The following is an 18285-nucleotide window of genomic DNA, read 5'->3' as shown; positions in this document are numbered from 1 at the left end:
GCCAGCAGGAGCAGGGCAGTGATTCTTCCCCTGTGCTGGGCACTGGCTGGGCAGCACCTCGAGTGCTGTGTCCAGTTCTGGGCACCCAATTTAGGAAGGACATGGAGGGGCTGGAGCGTGTCCAGAGAAGGGCAACAAGGCTGGTGAGGGGTCTGGAGCACAAATCCTGTGAGGAGTGGCTGAGGGAGCTGGGGTTGTTGATCCTGGAGAAGAGGAGGCTCAGGGGAGACAAGGTGGTGTCAGGGCATATGTTGGACTTGATGATCTCCAAGGTATTTTTCACTCTTGCTGACTCTGTGATTCTCTGTATCCACCCTTGGAGCAGTTGCAGGAGGAGCCCTGGGCCTCCTCTTCAGAAGCTCCAGCAGCCCAGGTCCCTCAGCTTCTCCTCACAGCCCCAAAGCCCATCCTGTCAGTCCTGCAGAGCCTCTGCAGCTCCTCCTCACTGCCCAGAACAGGGAGCCCCACAGCCAGACACAGCAGCCCAGATGTGCCCCCTGGCCTGGGGTGCCTCTGGCAAGGGAGCAGCAGGGAGAACTGCAGGAGCCTGCAGACAATTCCTGCAGCACTTGTGGGATGATCCTGCTCCACAAGGGCCGTTCCCATGGTGCCAAGTCAGGAACTGCAATGGGGAGTGGGGCCAGAGAGGAAAGGGCAAACAGGGATGGGCTGTGTGCAGGGGAGGGAACAGGGCTGGGCAAGGGAAAGAAATCTGTAACAGGAAGAGTAAAGAAAGTAAATGTGAAGCCGAGGAAATACTCGGGGCAGTTTGGGGGTGGCTGCCAGGCAGCCCTGGCTCTGAGCAGCAGCGTCTGCAGTGGGACAGGAAACTCCCAGCTGAGGGGAACAAACTTTCTGGTTGACTGCAGAGGCCAGGACAAAGCTGAGTGGTTTCCCTGGCATCCCCCAGCCCTTCCTGGCCCCAGGGGCTGATGGCATTTGTGCTCCCTCAGGTTCATGTCCCCACAGCAGCAGCATGGGGGTGCTCCCACCTGCTGTGTGCAATGCAAACAGGGGCTGCTGAGCCAGTGCTGCCGTGTCTGTGCCTGCAAGGATGCGGCACCTCTGTGAGCTGGGGGAGAGGCCAGGGCTGCAGAGGGGGGATGTTGTTGGCAGCTCCATGAGGACGCTCTGGGACACTGCCCTGGGCTGTGCAGCGCACTGGGGATGGATCAGCCCCTGCTCTGCTGCTCCTTCCCGTCTCCCCCAGGGCCCTTGCAGAGCACCAGCCGTGCTGTTTGCCCCCAGCCTGCCCACGGCCAGCCTGGGGCTGCTCACGGGGTTTTCTGTGCTGAGCATTGGCCTGGCCGTGTTCTTGAGAGAGCCTGGGCAAGGAGCCTGGAGCCCCCAGGCCCTGGCCTGAGGCGTCAGCGCTGCCCCAGCAGTGCCCATGGCCTGTCCCTGCTGCAGCCCCGGCACTGCCACCCCCAGGACTGTGCCCGCCCCGAGAGCACTCAGGCCCTGCAGCAACACCAGGGCCACCAGGGCAGCGGGGCAGGGCCACGGGAGCAGCACTGGCAGCACCAAGTGCTGCTGCTCCTGGGCACAGCTGCTGTGCCAGCACTGATCTGCCCCAGCTCTGCACACAGACATTGCTGCTGCAGCTCCAGAGAAGGCAACAAAAGGGCATCTCTGCAGAAAACTCTGCTGGGATATCCTTTATTTCCTTTAAAGTCACTGAGAGTGCAGCCCCTAATTGACACAGTCTGTGGGTACAGGAAAGGTGGAGTGAAACAAAATGAGAAATGGCACAAGGAATGGCATTTATTTGTGGACAACATTAAATGTAAAACAAAGACTTCCAAGATGAAACCAACAAGAAGTATCAAATATGACTTTTATTCAAAGTAATTTGGAGAAATTGTTCAGCAGGTTAACTTTTCTGAAAGCATCCAGTCATCAGTGCCCACACTGCAGCCTTGAGCTCCTGGTTCCTCAGGCTGTAGATGAGGGGGTTCAGGGCTGGAGGCACCACCGAGTACAGAACTGACAGGGCCAGATCCAGGGAATGGGAGGACATCAAGGGGGGCTTCAGGTAGGCAAATATTACAGTGCTGACAAACAGAGAGACCACAGCCAGGTGAGGGAGGCAGGTGGAAAAGGCTTTGTGCCGTCCCTGCTCAGAGGGGATCCTCAGCACAGCCCTGAAGATCTGCACATAGGAGAAAACAATGAACACAAAACAGCCGAGTCCTAAACACACACTAACAGCAATGAGCCCAAGTTCCCTGAGATAGGATTTGGAGCAGGAGAGCTTGAGGATCTGTGGGATTTCACAGAAGAACTGGCCCAGGGCATTGCCATGGCACAGGGGCAGGGAAAATGTATTGGCTGTGTGCAGCAGAGCATTGAGAAAGGCACTGGCCCAGGCAGCTGCTGCCATGTGGGCACAAGCTCTGCTGCCCAGGAGGGTCCCGTAGTGCAGGGGTTTGCAGATGGACACGTAGCGGTCGTAGCACATGATGGTCAGGATGGAAAGCTCTGCTGAGATGAAAAACATGAAGAAAAAGAGCTGAGCAGCACATCCTGTGTAGGAGATGTTCCTGGTGTCCCAGAGGGAATTGTGCATGGCTGTGGGGACAGTGGTGCAGATGGAGCCCAGGTCGCTGAGGGCCAGGTTGAGCAGGAAGAAGAACATGGGCGTGTGCAGGTGGTGGCCGCAGGCTACGGCGCTGATGATGAGGCCGTTGCCCAGGAGGGCAGCCAGGGAGATCCCAGGAAGAGGCAGAAGTGCAGGAGCTGCAGCTGCCGCGTGTCTGCCAGTGCCAGCAGGAGGAAGTGGCTGATGGAGCTGCTGTTGGACATTTGCTGTGGCTGCACATGGGCACCTGTTCATGGAGAAAGGACAGTGACGAGTTAGAGGAGATACCTGTAACCAAAATCAAAGTAATTTCCGGTACACACTCCCCTGGAACACACAGACATGGTTTAAGTGTTTTTGAGATCTACGGTTTTCGTTTTTAAGCTTCCCCATGTCTCTGATGGTGGTCTTGGATATCAGAAACCCTCAGCATTTCTTCTGAACTACGGGAGAACAGATCAAGTTCTGTGAGGCAAAGTGATGAGGTGAGATTCAGGGGAGATAGTCTGACATTCTGACCTGTTTAGAATTTCTCTGGGCTTTAACCTTTCTCAGGTAGAGGGTGATCACCTTCCCACGCTTCCCCTAAAATTTCACCAGGTACTGCTGAGAGCAGATGGATCCTGCACAGCCCAGCTCCACATTTGGAGCCAAGGACTCACGTTGCTCATTTCACCTACCCAGCAGCATTTTCAGTGTCAAAACACCTCTGCTTTCCCTATCAATCTTATAACTCAGATGTGCTCTAGGACAGGTTTGCTCCCTGGATTGAAGATATCAGCTTGGACTGAAATCTCCGGGAGACTTCCAAGTGTCCTTCTGATGGCACTGGATGAAGGGAGATGCAGCTCCTTCCCTGGCTGCACTGCCAGCATTGCCCAGAGCCGGGCACTGGGGACAGCTGTGTCACCCTGAGCCAGCTGTGCCCCCTGCCAGAGCCCCCAGTGCCGGGCAGCTGCTCCCAGCCCTGTGCTCTGCAGAGGGAACTGGGCCTGGGGCTGCAGAGCTGCCCCACGGCTCTGCTGCAGCTCTGCCTGCACAGGAGGGGCTGCACGCCTTGGAGCCCCGGCCCTGAGGGCAGAGGCTTGGCTGGGGGCAGGAGGGAGGGGGCTTGTGCAGAGGGAGGGGCTGCACTGGAGGGGCTCCTCTGGACATCTCTAAACTCTCCCTGCCTCAGCATTTCTGGGTTTGTTTTCTCTCCTTCCCTGATCTTCTCTCTGCTTCCTGGAGATTTTCCTCCTGCAGGTGTTTCCCTGTGCCTGATCTCTCCCTGCCAGCACTCCCAGACCCCAAATCTCTGTGCACTCTCCTTGGCCTGACAGAACCCTGCCTGTTTGCAGGGCACTGGCTGGGGGCAGGTTCTGTTTGCAGCTTGGAGCAAGGACAGCTCAGACTGAGCCTGATGGCTCCAGCAGAGGTGATGCTGCTGCTGTCCATGGGCAGAGTGGCTGAAAGCACATTAGGGATATCCCGTGAACCTATTGATCACTAAAATAACAGTTTGGATGTCTCATGCACTTGTCAAAATTCATAAACCACCATTAATATTTACCCCCCTTCCCTGTCACTCTCCAATAATAGGAAACTGAATAAAAAGTCTTAGGAAATTTCCGCCTTTTTATCAAAATCGTTGTCTTGGAAAAATTCTATGAGTGATCAGAACCTCTCAGCATCTCAGAGCTTTGTGAGCATTTCACCCGCCATGCACCAGAAATGCTCAGAGTTGTACTCACAGGGTCTGTGGGCATTGGGATGTTCCAGCTTTAGGAGATCACTTCAGGAGCTGCAGCTGCATTGTCCTGCAGCCAGAGGTTCCTGTGCCAAGGGCTGGCAGTGATTCTGCCCCAGGCACTTCTCAGCCCCTTCCCAGCCCTGACTGATTGAAGCTCTCTGTGCCTCTGTGCTGTGCCCGGGCTGGCTGCAGGCAGTGCCCCAGCCCTGCTGGGCTGGGAGAAGAGCTGCTCAGCAAGAGAAATGTGCTTTTGAAGCTCTGCTTGGTTACCAGGATCACCCTCTGTGCCAGGAGCCCGGCCCAGCTCAGCAGCACAGACACAGCACAAGGACTTTAATGACCCTCTGGGGCTTTGTGCTCAGGCCCTGAACATCAGGCCCCGAGAGGGAGCTGAAGAAACCTCTCCAGAACTCCAAGTCAGAATCCAGCTCCAAAGTTTCTTGGACTTTTAATGGGTCCCACTGAGGGACAGGACTGAGAAAGTGTCCCCAGGCCCCAGGCAGAGCAGAGAACTGGAGGCACTGATGACAGGTGGGGACAAAGAGAAGCCAAGTCTTGGTGCCCTGGGGCACAGCAGGGTCTGTGTCACCAAGGGCTGGGAGGAGACACCTTGTCCTGAGGCCCTGGGGCCTCCTGGCACAGCCCCAGCCAGGCTGGGCACTGTCACCCCCTGGTCCTGCCCTCAGCATCCCCCCCTAGCCCACATCCCAGTGGCCTCAAGGATCTGCTGGAAGGAGTCCCTGGGGAGCCTTGGTCAGGAATGGCCCTGGGGGCTCCTTCATGCTCCCAGGGACTGCAGGTTGTTAAAAGGACTTTGGGCTTTGTTTTTGCCTTGGAGTCTCTGAGAGGTTTGTGCAATCATGGCCTCCAATTATCTGCTGTAATTAGTCCCTGGAGAGGCTTTGTCAGGAACAACACTCAGTGGGGCTCATTAATGCTTCAAGGTACTTCAGTTCTTTTAAGGTACTTGGTGTTTCCCTTTTGATACAGACTCTGTGTGAGGTTTGTGCAATCATGGCCCCAATTATCTGCTTTAATGATTCCCTTGAGAGCTTTGTGCTGACACTCATTGGAGCTCATTAATACTTTTAGATACTCAACTTTTTTCACGTACTTTGGATTTTCCTTTGCACACTGAGAGTTTTTTGTGCCATTTTGAATCTCTGAGAGGATTTTGTGCCATCCTGGTCTCCAGTTCTCTCCTCCAAAGAGTCCATAAGGAGCCTTTGTTGGGGATGGACCTCAGTTGGACCCATTAATGCATTGAGATATTTTGGGTGTTTGCTCTTGATTTTAACTCCTGGAAAGTTTTGTGCAATCTCCTCTCAGGCCCTGAGGTTCCAGGGCTCAGCTCCAAATGCACCACGGGGCTCATTAGGATCAAGCAAGTCCTGACAAACCATGGCTCTGCCTTGATTTCCCTCTGCTCTCATGCCGTTCATCAGGAAGTTTCTGTAGTGGTTTTGGTTCATCAATTTTGAGATTTCTTGGGCAATGCATCAATTAGTGTGGTGGGTTTAGTGATGTCTAATTACCAGTGCACACAAAATAATATAGTTACTCATTTCCTGCTGTGAGGTAGGATAAGGAGAAAGGGAAAGTGGGATCAAAACTTTAAAAGAGCATAAAGAAAAGTTTATTAGCAGTAACTAAAACAAAGAGTAATAAGAATCAGCACAAAACTTTCAGAACACTCTTCTTCTCGCCACAACTTTTTCTTCCTTATTGACAATGTAAGGAGACAAACCCTAAAATTTTCAGCCAGTCTACCACCTCTAGAATAGTCCTTCTTCACTTCACTTAGGGAGAGGAGTCACTTTTTCTTGCTATGGAGACTTCTCCATAAGGAAACAGTTCTCTTGTGGTTCTCAAGTCCCATGAATAGCAGCCACTCGGAAAAAGTGAAATAGTGAAATCCCTGCCATTTTTTCACAGCTTTTCCTACACCTGTGTGTCATGGTGTCATGGTTTGACACGGGAAGAGAATTTTTTTTTAGAAGGAAGAGGTCCATCCAGTCAGGGGTCAGGTTTAGATACTGACACTTGGGGTGACCAATTGAAGGTGGACACGCCTCTGAGAACACAGAGGGGTTAAAAGCGGAATTCCCAGGAGGACTCGTCCTTCTTTGGTTCCGGTCACCGCATGGTACGGACCTTCCCCCCCCAGCCCGGGCTGGGTGGGGGAGGGGAGCCATGAGGCCTGCAGAAGTAGGCCAGGGGGTGAAGGATCGGGAACCAAGCTGGGCAAGCTCCTGCGGATAGAAGGGTGGAGAACATCTGGGATGTTTTTGTTCCCCCTCCCCTAATCTAGAGGGAAAAGAGATAGAGAGCCAGCAGACACCTAGGAGTTTGCCGGCGGAGGAGAAGGAGAAGGGGGGGGAAGATGCCCAGCGTGGGAGACTGGAGAAAGAGTCCTGGGCTGAGATTGCAGCCATCCAGGGAGTCCAGGAATTTTAACCCTTTCCTGTGAAATGAAGGCTTTATGAAATATTACTCCTCCTGAATTTGAAGAAAAGAGAGACAGCCTGAAACCTCAGATGTTCAGAGAAGAAGGTTGGGGGCAGATGATAGAGTGGCTTTTGGCTGGACTCTGCTTGTTTACCATAGACTGAACCACTCTTTCTTTCAAGAGGGACTGCATTTTAGGGGGATGCATTGGTGAGCCAAGAGACCTTCTTCAGCAACTACCAGTTTTGGAGTGGACAGAGAGAGAGCTGAGGAGGGTGTGAGGATGCCCTCCATCTTCAGAGAAGAAGAGAAGGTGATCTCTGTCTTTTGGACCCTCGGCCCCAGGGGAAAATGGGGGGGACTCTAGTCCCGAATTGTGATACTGGACTGTTGTTCCTGGTGGTCCTTGGCAAAGCATCCTTAAAGGGGCCCTATAAGCAGTCTCTGTCCATGCCCGGTGGTGAGAGCACTGTGACATGGAGAGGAGAATGTCACACTGGCCGGTGTGTCTGGGCGGTGCCACATGTGACATTGGAAACACAAGAGGTGGCAGCTGTGTTTCCTGGGGGTCTATGGTGCAAGGGGGACTCCTCTCTTCCCCGATGGACTCAGTATTGATTATATTGAAGGGTGAAAACTTGATTAAGGATCCAAATGGGTCTCGCTGGGGTTTGGTGGAGTTGGGTGGAGGGAGGAGAAATGTTTTGGAAGGTTTTCATTTCGAATTTTGTGTGTTTTTTTCTTTCCTTTCTTTTCCTTTTATAGTAGTAGTAGTAGTAGTGTAATAAAGTTTCTCCTTTGTTATTAAGTTTGGCCTGCTTTGCTCTGTTCTTGATCATATTTCACAGCATTTGATTGGTAAGTTGTATTTTCATGCGGCGCTGGCATTGTGCCAGCGTCAAACCATGACACAAGGGAAGCACTTCTCTGGGGCAGCCGGGCACATTCCTTCCTCTGGCAGCTTTCCAAGTCTCCCCTGCCTTCTCCAGCTGCGTGCCATGGTGAGGTACATCCTCGTGGCCAATGAGTTTCCTGAGTACAATCTGTACAGGCCCCTTCTGGATCTGACAGAGGCACAGCCCTCTGACGTGGTGATGGCTCTCCTGCGTGTGGCCCCAGTGTGTGACAGGTACGGGGCCCACGTGTCCACAAGGCTCAGCAGCCCCTCACCCTGTACAGCCTGTCCCAGGTGTCTGACAAACAGAGAATTCCAGGGCCCTCTGGCTGCTCCCTTTGCCAGCCCTGGCCCCTGCCAGCCCCCCAGCGTGCTGCCATGCTTCCCCCCTGCCCCTCAGGGGCCAGTCCCCACAGGGCTGGGCTGCCTGCGTGCTGCCAGTGAGGGGCAGTGGGCAGAGGCAGGGCTGGCAGAGCAGCTCAGCTCCCCGCTGCCACCCAGGCCACGCTGCTGTGTCCCAGACTCCTCTGAGACAGAGCTCTGACCCCACAGAGCTGCTTTGGCCATGTGGAAGAGCATCATGTGCTCGCCCAGGACTGCAGAGCCGGCCATGCTCGTACTCCTCGATGTGCTGGGGAGCTGGCCAGAGCACAGCACGTGCACCTCCGATGGGGACCACACGGCTGTCCTTGCCCTGGCTGTGAGTTTCTGCCTTTGCTGGCCCCAAGGCCACCCCTCCAGCAGCTCTCCATCCTCCCTCCCCCACAGTGTCTCCCTGCCTCAGGCGCTGGGCTGAAACCTGGCCTCGGGGCAGCTTCAGGGCCACCAGGCCCGGTGCTCCCCCTGCGTCTCTCCGGGCCTCTCCCTCCCGTGCTCGGGCCCTGCCACACGGACACCTCGGCACTGAGCGCTGTCTCGAGGGGCTTTGTCCTTTGCAGGCAACTGTGGTGATGTGGAAGATCCTCCCGGTGCCTTGTGTCCCACAGATGGTGACCGTGTATTTCCCCCGCCTGTTTGTCCATCTGCTCTTCCAAGTGCTCTTCAACACTCTGGATGTGCCAGAGGAGGTCGATACCTTCTGGAAGGGATGTCAGCAGCAATATGGCCTTACCACCAGCCCCAGCAGGTGCTCCATCCCAGTCCTCCTGTCCTTGCCACATCCCTGGGCAGGAGCCAGTGCTCCCAGTGTGACCTGGGCTTTGCTCTGCACACAGGTTTGCAGTGCGGACCCTGAAGTCCCTGCTCTGCCAAATGCAGCACGAGGATGTGGTTGTGGCAATGGAACGCAAGTGTGGCTGGGACACACTGCTCTGTGCTGACACCCACCACTGTGCCGTGGGTCTGCTGACCAGGTGAGACCCCCTTCACACTGCTGCCTCTGACACTTGTGCTCTGTGCCTGGGGTGCCCCACACAGTCCCTGTGGTCATGGGCCAGAGGGCCTTGTCACCGAGGGACAGCCAAACAGACTGGAAAAGGCTGGGAGAGGAGGGTGTCCACAAGGAGCCGCCTCCCAAATAGCCCAGGGGCCCTTGCAGGATGCTGGGGAAAGACCAGACCTCTGTGAGTCAGTCCTGGGAGAGGTTTGTCCCCCTGGCCCACAGTCTTGGTTACTTTGTCTCCTGCCAGGGAGATGTCCTGTGTCTCCATCCCCTTGTGCTCTCGGATCGCTCGCTACCTGCTCCGGCTGCTCAGCACACAGGAGCCACGCTGGGAGCTGCCCTCCCTGGCGTTCCTTGTGGAGGTGAGCCTGAAGGCAGCGCTGCCTCGCTCAGCTGCCTCCCAGCTCTCTGCCCTCTCTTGGCCGCAGTGCCTGGGACGGTGCCCGCGCCCTGTGCTGCTGCCTGGGCCCGGCCCTGTGCGGTTCTGTGCTCCCGCCGGCTGGTCCCCTGTCACTGCCCTGTGCCTTTCAGGTCCTCGAGTGCCTGGAATTGAGTGAACGCGGTGCTGACAGAGTCCTGCAAATCTTGTCAAGGCACCTGAGGAGCGAGTGCAAGGAGAGGCATCACCTGGCGCTCAGGGCCCTTCTCGAGCTCATCAATGATCCCTCCATGGTGAGAAGGGGGCAGGGGCAGAGGCTGCGCTCAGGAATGCAGTTGCTTGGGCTTGGCTGGGCTTTGGATGCTGGGCCAGCTGCTCCCAGCTCTCCTGCCTCCCGCTTCAGCTGCCCAAGTGCTTTGGAACAGCCCTTTGGCCTCTAGGCCCTGCAGCAGCAGGATGGCATTTCACAAACTTGTGTTCCTCACAGAGAGAAAAAATGTGGAGCCTGACTAAAAGTTTTGTGGAGCTCCTGTGGGATGCGGATGGAGAGACAGTTAGCATGACTGCCATGCTCCTCAACTTTATCATCTTGGACAAGGACATGCTGATACCCAGCCCCATCACACTGCAGCTGGTTGAGGTGCTTCTGCCACTCCTTGACCACATAAGGCTCACTGCCCCCAGCCATGGCCACTGGCTGCTGCCCAGACACTTTGTGCCCTGTGGATTTGCAGCCCTGCACAAAGCTGAGCCCCATGCAGCCAATGCTGAGGTCTCTTTTTCTTCCCTTCATACAGGACAATAGCCAAGTGCAGCTGCTCTCCATACTGCTCTTCTGAAGAGTGGTGACACTTCCACAGGAAAAGGAAAATGAATCCCTGAAGACAAACGTGCACCAGAGCCTGCTGCCACTCTCCTTCCACTGCCATGATGAGAACCAGCGAGTGGCAGAGGTGAGGACTCGGCAGCTGCTGCTGTTCCCCTGGCAGGGGCTGGGCTGCCTCCTGCCCTGGCACCTCGCAGGCTGCAGCCTCCTCCAGGCCCTGGCACAGGGACGGGTCCTGCGCCCTGGGCTGTGGGGCCATCTCCGCGTCTCTGCTGCTCTCCAGGCTTCTCGGGAAACGCTGCTTTGTGCGGCCAAGTTTCTGAAGAGGACGGAAAAGCTGCTGAAGAGCCAGAAGCTGTGGAAGTTCACCGAGTGCCTGGTAAGGAGGGCCGGGAAGCCGCAGCCCCAGCCTGGAGAAGCCCCCTGAGCGCGGTGCTCCGTGTGCGGGCTGGCAGCTGTGCCCCTGCCCGCTGCTGCAGCCCGAGGCCGCGCGGGCTCTGCTCCAGGCTCCTGCGGCCCGAGCCGGGTGCCCATGGAGCCGCGGCCCGGCGGGGCTGCGGGGCCAACCCTTCCCTCCTGCCGCTCTCTGCAGCTGGCAGAGGACAGCAGCAGCGTGGCCGAGCACCTGCGCCGGGCCCTGCCCTACCTGCAGAGCCCACAGGAGCCCCTGCGAGAGGCGCCGTCAGGTTCATGGGTGAGCCACGAGCCGGGCCAGGAGGGCGTGTGGGCACAGGGCTGGCAGCGCCGCTGGCAGGGAGCTGTGCCGCTGGGCCTGACAGGCTCTGTGTTCCCAGGGATGGCCGGGAGGAGCTTGAGGGGACAGCAGGAAGAGCTCCAGCTGATCCTCAATGGTGAGACAGGGCAGCGGGCTGCCAGCGGGGGCTGCCGGGGCGAGCTGCAAGCCCTGCCCCAGCTGCGGAGAGCTCTGCTCTCCTAGGTAGAGCACACAGAGATTTCAGGGACATGTGGGGGATGCGTGGCCAGCAGCTTCGGGCTGATCCCCTTGGTCCCTGATCCCTCCCGGCCATGGCAAGAGCCGGCTGGGATGGCCCTGGCAGGGGGGGCTCCCCTCGGCTCCCCGCAGAGTCGGGATCTGACCGTGGCTCTGCTCCTCTCTCTTGCAGCCCTTGAATGCCTGACAGAGGATGTCAGTAGTGCCATGTCAGAGCTGGCACTTCAAACATTGCATGTGCTCTGGGCAATACACAGTGGCAATACTCCATCTTCCAGAAGGTGCAAGATCATACAGCCCTCTGTGATGTCACACTGACATCTCTCTGATGTCACACTGACCCTGTGAGGTCACACAGCTTTTTATGATGTCACACAGACATCTCAGTGATGTCACACAGACATCTCTGTTATGTCACACGGACATCTCTGTGATGTCACACAATCTCCTGTGATGTCACGCTGACCCTGTGAGGTCACACAGCTTTTTGTGATGTCACACAGACATATCTGTGATGTCACACAGCTCTCTGTGACGTCACACTGACATCTCTGTGAGGTCACACTGACATCTCTGTGACGACACACAGACATCTCTGTGATGTCACTCAGACATCATTGTGATGTCACACTGACCCTATGAGGTCACACAGCTTTTTGTGATGTCACAGAGCTCTCTGTGATGTCACATGGACGTCTCTGTGATGTCACACAGCCCCTGTGATGTCACACAGGACCTGTGATGTCACACCACCTCCTGTGATGTAACACTGACATCTTTGTGATGTCACACAGCCCCTGTGATGTCACACAGCTCTCTGTGATGTCACACAGATCTCCGTGATGTCACACAGGACCTGTGATGTCACACAGCCCTCTGTGATGTCACACAGTTCTCTGTGATGTCACACAGCCCCTGTGCTCTGACTGTGGTTGTTTATCTGTCTTCCAGCCCTTGAAGCCATGAGTGAAGATGACAGCCCATCCTCCACTGACCTGGAAATTCAGGCAGTTTTTGGACAAAGATGTGCAGAACTAAGGTCATCTGCTGGATTCAGAGAACCAGGGTCCCAAGCAGAGTACCAGGAGACAGTGAAGAGAGCAGCGGGACTCAATGTCACTGGAGCTCCAGGCACACCTGATGCTGGCCACAGCTGTGCCTGCTGCAAGCTCCCATAGCTGCTGCCTTCCCCCTCCCTGTTGACAGCTCCCTCCCTCCAGCCCTCAAACGCTGCCCATTCCCTTTTTTTGGCCCCCATCTCATCCCTTCCCTTTCCCTTCCATTAATAAACAGTTTGGTTTCTCCCCCTTACCTGCATCTCTGTGGAGCTGAAGCGGCGCAAATCCCGGGCCCTGGGACACACAGGCCCCTGCTGCTGTTCTCTTCCACGCCGTGTTCTGTGCACACACACACAGAACGAGGGCAGATCAGGCTGGAAAGGTGCCTGTGCTGAAGGTGCAGTTCCACAACCCTGTGGAGTTGCAGATCGTGCTGAGCAGCCTGGAGCCCCTGGAATTTGGAAGAGCCGAGCTGAATATGCTCTGAAGGCAGCTGTGAGGGATTCCATGGCAAGCTTCCACGGAGGGCAAAGGAGCTTGGAACGCTGGAAGTTTTCAGGAATAGCTTCCTGAAAGCTCAGCAGTGCTCCATCCCTGCACAGGACCAGGGAGATGGCAGAACCAGCGACCATCCGGGCTTAGCAGGGAGCTTTGGGTGTGCCTGAGGGCAAAGGAAGCAGCAGCGCGGTGCCCGAGACTGGGACGCGCGACCCTGCCAGTGCCCGGAGCGCTGTCAGGCAGTGCCGGGATCCCGGCTGTGGTTCTGGTCCCCACAAGTGAGGAATGGCAGCCCCGGGCTCAGAGCCAGTCAGAAAGCCAAGCAAGTGAGAGCAGAGGGAGGGCACCCTTCCAGTCTCTCTTGGGCACGGCCACAAAACAGCCCCTGCTGCTTCTTCCTCCACCTGTGTTTGGGGTGTGCTGGTGGCAGAGGCAGCCAGGCTGTGCTCTGCCTTCCAGAGCCTGTTGGGAGCGGGCATGGAAAGCGCTGTGTGCACAGCAGAGAGGCCTGGAAGGTGCTGGCAAGAGCGTCCTGTGGGAGCAGGGCTCTGGGCTCTGGCTGGGAACAGCCTGGTCTTGGTGCCGTGGGCGCAGGCAGGAGTTGAGGCAGATGAAGTGGCACTGAGCAGCTTGTGTTTGCAGAGGGCCTGGGGCTGCACGTCTGAGCCTCCACCTGGAAAGGCACTTGGGGGAATAGGAGCTAGAGCTGGAGTGACTGTCCTGAAAGGACATGAAGTCCTTCAGCCTTGCCAGCGTTTCCTAAGGGTGTGTTGGTGTTGAGCAGAAAAGCTGCACATTTGGGGTAATGCATTTGGAGGACAGGGGCTTGCTTCTCAAGGAAAGTGCTTCCCAGGGAGCTCCCAGTGAGGCAGGTGCAAGTGTCCCCCTTTGGCTCTCTGTGCTCCTTTCAGTCCTTGAGGCCTGCTGAACTTGGCAGAGGGACAGGGGAAGGGAGAAGGCTGTGAAGAGCAGGTTTGGCATCCACCTGGACCTGCAGGGACCAACCCAAGCACCTGCAGCAGCGTGTGTTACCCCTGCTTTGGACAGAGGGGTGAGCAGAACCATCTCTGTCCATCTGTGAGCCCCAAAGCTCTCTGTGGGAGCTGTGAATTAAAAGGCCTTTACACACTCACTTTTCACATCTTCCCTGTCTGCTGTGTTTCAGCTCTTGGCAAGATGCATTTGCCTTTGTGATTTGTGATACCACGGATCCAAGGAGACCATTGTGACCCTGAGAAATCTCTTGGAACCAAGGGGCCATTCTGACACAGCAAGGCCTCGTGGAACCACAGCTCCATTGTGACACTGCAAGGTCACACAGAACCAAGGTGGCCATGGAACCAAGGTTCTGCCATGGAACCTCATGGAACAAAGGGACCATGGTGACACTGTGGAACCAGGGAGCCTGTTTATGGCAGTAGGAAAGCTCATGGAACCCCAAGTCCATTGTGACACAGCAAGGCCTCATGGAGCCAAGGGACCATTGTTAAACTGTGTGGCCTCATGGAATCATGAGCCATTGTGACACAGCGTGGCACCTCATGGAGCCAAGAGTCCATTGTTACACTGTGGGGCCCTGTGGAACCAAGGGGAGCACAGTGACTTTGTGGGGCCTCATGGAACAATGGAGACTGTTCTGACACTTTGGGACACACTGGAACCAAGGGGCCATTAGAGCATGGCAGAGCCTCATGGAATCAAGGGGACTACAGTGTCACTTAGACCATTTGATTTAACCTTACTTACAGGCCTGACTGCCTCAGCTACCCAAGGTACTCAGAGCCCTCAGAGAGCAGCATTTCTGCCACATTTCCCCAGCACAGGCACTCCTGTGTGCACACAGACACAGAGAGTCAGTGCAGGGCACCTGTGAGAAATTCCCCTGAGGGCAGGGAAATGCTCCCTGTGGATGCTTTGGCATCTCCCCAGCAGGGAAGGGTTGAGCCTGGAGGAGTGGGGGGATCGGCCCAGGCTCCCTCGTTGTTCGGGATCCCCCGAGTGCAGCAAACAGGAGAGTTCCTGGCTCGGAGAGGCCCCACTCAGAGGGAGTTGCTGGCCCAGGAGAGCTCCAAGGGCTCCTTTTGGAGCGCTGTTTGTAGGGCACCAAGAGAGGGGCGTCAGTCCCAGCCATGTTTCACCCTGGCCGCACTTGGCATCAGCAGCTTTCTTTGGCAGGGTGAGAACAGGGATGTTGTGCCCCTGAGGGAACACAAACAGTTCCCAGGGCTGCTCCTAAAGCAGCCAGGAGCTGGTTGGGCAGCAGCAGTGCCTGGAGCAGACAGGGTTTGTGATGAGCTCCAGAGGAGCTGAGCCCAGGGGCTGCTGGCCAAGGCCGAGGCCCAGCGAGCATTTCTCAGCTGGCAGGGCGGCCTGAGAAGGGGGGGAGGGGGGGAATAATTCCCCCCCTCAGTGTGCTCCCAGTCACTCCAGGATTTCCATGTCCCTGCTCCAAATGCTGCTCCCAGCCCTGATCCAAGGGAATGGGAATGTGCCGCTCCCTTGCCTGGGCAGGGTCACACCTGAGCCAGGGTTGCAGGGCAGGACCTTGCCCTGACCCCAAGCACTGTCCCAGCTCCAGGATCTGCTTCCCACCGGCCTCTTCCTCCTGCACCCCCGAGCCCAGCTTGGTGCTGAACAAAGGGGCTGGGCCGGGGTCATCCCCCGGTGGGGGCTGCACACCCCCTCTGCCCCCTCCCCAAATTCCCTCTGGGGGAGCAGGAGCTGGGGCAGGAGCCCTCTGGGGGGGGACAAGGGGGTGACACCAGGATGGGGGTTACACATGCTCTGGGGGGACACACATGGACCCTGGGGACCCCTCCTCAGAGCCAGGAGGATGAACCCCAACATGGAGCCACCAACCCCCAGCAGCATCTCGGGGGGTGGGACCTGGTGGCTGCTTTGGGGTTCTGGGGGATCGTGACTACCCAAAAACCCCCTCCCAGCCCCACAGCCACTCCCAGACTCTTCAGACCACCCCACAGCTCCCAGCCAAGACTCCCCAGCTACTCCCTACAAGATAAATGTCCTCAAGAACCACCAAACCCCTTCTCCATCTCCCCCAAGACCCGCCCAAATTCCCTGCAAGCCACACAGCTCTGTCAGGGACCCAAACCTTCCTCACAGACCCCTCCAAGCCTCCTCCCAGCACCACAAATGCCCACAAGATTGACAGAAGCCCTTCCCAGTCCCCTCAGGAGCCCCTAAACTTCCACCTCCCATGGCACTGACCAGGAGAGGTTGGTGGGCAGGAACACTTACAGCCAGGATCAGCTCGGGCACTTCAGCAGCAATTTGGGCTCTTAGGGAGAACATCCCAAATGGGGAGACGCAGGCCAGGGACTGGGACAGACAGAATTCTTGGAGAACAGGTGGGCTCAGGTGGACATGTTCTGCTGGCACACCTCTGAGATTGTGGCCATGTCCCCTGGCTTTGATAGCCTCGGAACACCCAAATCTTCCCAAATATTCCATTGAACCAACCCCACATTCACCCCCAAATCCTGGTAAATGGTGCAGGTTAAGAAATCTTAGTTTAACTTCTTGATTTTCACCCCAGTTTTGGTTGTTTAGACAGGGTGAAGAAGGAAATTATTTACATGGAAAAGACCTCCAAGGTCATGCAACACTGCTTGATGCCACCAGAAGAAATAATTGGACAGATCAGGTGAGATTTTTTGGGGTGTAAAGTCAACAAATCACTTCTTCCCAATTAATTTATAGTTTAGATCAGAGTCCTGATGAGTGTTCTTGCCCCTGTGTCCATCCAGGTGCCTATGGGGATCCAGGAGAACGTGGAGACCACTTTACAGGTGTCTTCTCAGCAGGGATCACAGGGAATGTGGGTCACCAGGGCTTTGACCAACATGGGTCCTCCCATGGGGGATGGAGTTGGAGCAGTGCATGAAGCTCTTCCTGCAGTCGGGGCACTCGCAGGGCTTCCCTTACCGGTGCCTCCGTTGGTGTTTGGTCAAGTGAGAGCTTCTGGAGAAGCTCTTCCCACACTGGAAACACTCGTAAGGCCTCTCCCCAGTGTGGATCCTCTGGTGGCAGTTCAGGCTGAACCTCTGCCTGAAGCTCATCCCACACTCCCCACACTCGTAGGGCCTCTCCCCAGTGTGGATGCGCCGATGGTTGATGAGGGTGGAGTTGTGCTTGAAGCCCTTCCCGCAGTCGGGACAGCGGAAGGGCCTCTCATCCGTGTGAATCCTCTGGTGCAGGAGAAGACTGGAGCTGGTCTGAAACCTCTTCTGACATAGAGGACACTCATAGGGCCTCTCTCCAGTGTGGATACGTTTGTGGGTGACAAGTTTGGAGCTGCAGCTGAAGCCCTTCCCACACTCCCCACACTCGTAGGGCCATTCCCCGGTGTGGATCATCTGGTGGCAGATGAGGTTGTTGCTCTGCCTGAAGCTCTTCCTACACTCCAAACACTCATAGCGCCTCTGTCTCTCACAAGGATGCTCAGGGACCAGCAGCTCTGAGCTCTGGCTGAAACTCTGCCCACCTCCCTGGCACTGGGTGGGTCTTTCCTCCTTAGAGCACCCTGGACTGGGTTTGCAGCCCCTCCTCCTGTAGGATCGCCGGGGGTTTTCCTCGTGGGATTCCTGCACTGTGGAGCCCCTCAAAACAGTCTCTTCCATGAGGTTCTGCTGTGGGAATTTGTCCTCCCTGGTCTCCATCATCAGCTCCTGCTCTGGGGGAGGAAGGTCAAGGAGAAGATGGGATTTGCCTCTGGGCCACAGGGAAGGGCAAGGAGATCCCCCCAGTGCGTCCCCGGCAGGAGAGCGTCGGCAGCAGGGCTGTCCTGCAGCCGGGGGCCAGGCTGGGCCGGGAGATGGAACAGGAGAGAGGGGGAAAGGGGCACTGACTTCCTCCTCACCTGCCTCGGTGTCCCAGGGCGCCTTCCTCTTCCTCACAGCCTTCTCCTCCATTTCGTGAAGATTTGGGTATGGGAAATTCTGTTTTGGGAGGAAAACAAGGGATGAGCACATTCAGTTTTGTCCTGGTTGGAAGGCAAACCAGGGGGAGAATCTAAGCCAGAATCAAATTTGAGTAAGAAAATTAAGATCAAGGCAATGATACAGAAACACTGGCTTAATCTGACAGAGTCAGGATATAACCTGACACCCCGATGGTCAGGGTGGTGGTAGCAGTCTGATGAAATGGTGGCTGCAGTCCGGCTGGAGTGATGAACGTGATTCTGTCAAAGTGGTGATCCTGTAGAAGGGTCTGGTCTTCCTCTGAAGGTCCAGTGGTGGTTATGGAGCTCTTGTCCTCTGGGAATGCAGTAGGCAAGGTGGTCGTGGTGTTGCAAGGGTGAGATTATATCCAGGTAGGAATGCTTGGTTCCTCCCCCTGGGCGGAGCATCCCACAATGGGATGATGTAATTTTATCAGCCCTGCAGTGACACTCAATGGCCCATTAACAGAAGATCCCCCTGGAGGGCGTTATCAGGGCTGAGCCATGGAAGAGATAAAGAACACTGCCCCACCTGTTGATAACAGTTTATGGAGATGGTGACTGAAAACACTTTT

The 18285-nt window shown here is 56.2% G+C and overlaps 1 protein-coding gene and 1 pseudogene across 1 annotated transcript; both read right to left on the bottom strand.

Moving 5' to 3' along the window:
- Positions 1–1873: 1873 nt before the first annotated feature.
- On the bottom strand, positions 1874–2461 carry LOC140681476 (olfactory receptor 14J1-like). Its single transcript, XM_072921311.1, has one exon. The coding sequence runs from the start codon at positions 2459–2461 to the stop codon at positions 1874–1876; it is 588 nt and encodes a 195-aa protein (XP_072777412.1).
- A 14086-nt stretch (positions 2462–16547) lies between these two features.
- The window catches only part of LOC140681475 (uncharacterized), a 198655-nt pseudogene continuing 196917 nt past the window's right edge, over positions 16548–18285 (bottom strand).

This window comes from Taeniopygia guttata, chromosome 36 (genome assembly GCF_048771995.1).
Source record: "Taeniopygia guttata chromosome 36, bTaeGut7.mat, whole genome shotgun sequence".
In the NCBI taxonomy this organism is placed as follows: Eukaryota; Metazoa; Chordata; class Aves; order Passeriformes; family Estrildidae; genus Taeniopygia; species Taeniopygia guttata.
Note: the sequence above shows the minus strand (reverse complement) of the source record. Positions and strands in the feature narration are given on the sequence as shown.

What these genes read in the sequence shown, in the direction of transcription:
- LOC140681476 (XM_072921311.1), bottom strand. Translation starts at nt 2,461, where the DNA reads ATGTGCTACGACCGCTACGTGTCCATCTGCAAACCCCTGCACTACGGG.